At 47.5% G+C, this 2,061-nt stretch overlaps 1 protein-coding gene across 1 annotated transcript; it reads right to left on the bottom strand.

The window, feature by feature from the left end:
- Positions 1-1,481: 1,481 nt before the first annotated feature.
- On the bottom strand, positions 1,482-1,799 carry LOC105001328 (late cornified envelope protein 5A-like). Its single transcript, XM_010857544.1, has one exon. It carries the CDS (start codon positions 1,797-1,799, stop codon positions 1,482-1,484), a length of 318 nt encoding a protein of 105 aa, XP_010855846.1.
- Positions 1,800-2,061: the final 262 nt, after the last annotated feature.

The raw sequence follows: 2,061 nt of genomic DNA on the forward strand, positions 1-2,061 counted from the left end.
TAGATATGCTAGGCACTTCCTTGGTGGTCCAGTGGTTGAGAGTCCACCTGCTGATGCAGGGGACACAGGTTCAATCCCTGGTCCAGGAAGATTCCACATGCCGCAGGACAAATAAGCCCATGAGCCACAACTGCTAAGCTGGTGCTCTGGAGCCTGTGAGTTGCAGCTACCAAGCCTGCACATCTAGAGGCTCCACAACATGAGCAGCTACTGCAGCGAGAAGCCTGTGCACAGCAGCTAGAGAGTCACCACCACTTGCTGCAACTAGAGAAGGCCCACGTGCTGCAACGAAGGCCCAGCACAGCCAAAAGTAAATAAAATAAAGGAATTTAAGAATAAAAATACTTAAAAAACTAGAAGCCCAGCAAGGGCCCACTGTATAGCACAGTGAACTCTGCTTAATATTCTCTAATAACCTAAATGGGAAAAGAATTTGAAAAAGAATAGATACATATATAAGTGAATCACTTTGCTGCACACTTAAAACTAACACAACATTGTTAATCAATTCTGCTCTACTATAAAATAAAAATTTAAGAAAAAAGAACCACGGTGCTGGGGGAAGGACAGAAGTATCACTGTTGCCTATGGCCCACTGTTAGTCTGGAAAAAGTACTTTGAGAACTTGCTCCCCAACCCATGCCACTTGTCCCATTAAATAAAAGAGGGAAAGAAATGACATGGGATGAAAAGCAACAGCAGGACCTGAATGTCTCTCAGGGGTATTGTGCTCACTGGACCTCGACATATATTCCCACCAGATTCTGGCACCTGAGTGGAGAGAAGGTGTGAGGGGCTAGGTCAGGCAGATTTGCTCAGAGAATCATTTTCATGGCTTTCTGAACTGAGATCTGGAAACTACAAGTACCTTTGTGTCATTTCTTTCTTAAGCACATGATTACCCCAGATAAGAAGGTTCTGGAGGCTAAATTCTGGGGCTGGGAAGTAGTGTGTCCTTTTTGAGTAGGAAGAAACTTCAGTGATGGTAGCAAAGGGGGCCACAGAAGTGGAACTGGGTCATGATACTTTGGGGATCCCCTCCCTCCTATTTCTCTCTGGATCTTTTGTTCACAGCCTCCCAAACCACTCAGACCCAGGGTCTGCCTAAGAGGAAATGTCCCACCTGGTGTCTATTCGAGGAAGTCTGCTTAAGGAATCCAGATCCCTGGGAACGTCTCAGAGCCGAGGCTGGGGGCATCAACAAATACCAAGAAGTTCTGGGTGCCAAGACAGATAAACTTTATTTTTGCACACTGAGAAGGCTTTAAGAAGCAGACTTTATTCCAGTATTTGGATCTTCTTGACCTAAGACCAGAGCTAAGGCCAGGAGGTATGAGATTTTCGGGAAAAAGAGAAATCCATCCCAGCAGCTCAATTCAGGAGGAGAGGGAAGAATAAGACCAAGAAGTGACATTGACTCCAGACTGGTCCTTGGCTGTGGCTCTTTGGATCCTCAACAGTTGCAGGTCAACAACAGTTCCTCAACAGTTGTAGTCCCCAAAACCGTGGCAGCAACTGGAACATCCAGCAAGCTCCACGTCTAAGCAGCTGGAAGGCTGGGGCTGGCGTCGGTAGTTGCTTGGGAACCGATGGGATACCAGAGAGCCGCAGCCTCCAAAGCCAGAAATAGAGCAGCTGGAGACATAGTGGGTGCGGGTGGGAGGCAGGTAGGGAGCAGGGGCCTGAGGGGCCTGAGGGGCCTGAGGGGCCTGAGGAACCTGAGGGAAGCGCTTAGGTGGATATTTGGGAAGGCTCTTGGTGGGGAGCTGGTACTTCTGCTGGTTTTGCTGGCAGAACATCTTGGAGAATGTTCAGTTGCTCTGTAAAGCAATGCAGATATTCCAAAAGGTCAGTGAATATAAACCTCATTTGTATCAGTATTTTCCCCGGAGTCTGATGTTCTATAATTGATTCTGTGGCTCCAGGGCCCATATCTTTATAGCAGAGTAGCCTTACTTTCCTGGCATAGGGGAAATCAGCAGTGGGTAAGTTAGACTTTGGTAACACCTTCTCCAGGTGGCTAAGTGGTTAAGAATCTGCTTGCAAGGCAGGAGACATGGG

Source organism: Bison bison, unplaced genomic scaffold (assembly GCF_000754665.1).
Source record: "Bison bison bison isolate TAMUID 2011002044 unplaced genomic scaffold, Bison_UMD1.0 scf7180017864381, whole genome shotgun sequence".
Classification (NCBI taxonomy): domain Eukaryota; kingdom Metazoa; phylum Chordata; class Mammalia; order Artiodactyla; family Bovidae; genus Bison; species Bison bison.

Bases quoted from the DNA above. Each gene is read 5' to 3' on its own strand.
- LOC105001328 (XM_010857544.1), bottom strand. From the start codon at position 1,799: ATGTTCTGCCAGCAAAACCAGCAGAAGTACCAGCTCCCCACCAAGAGC.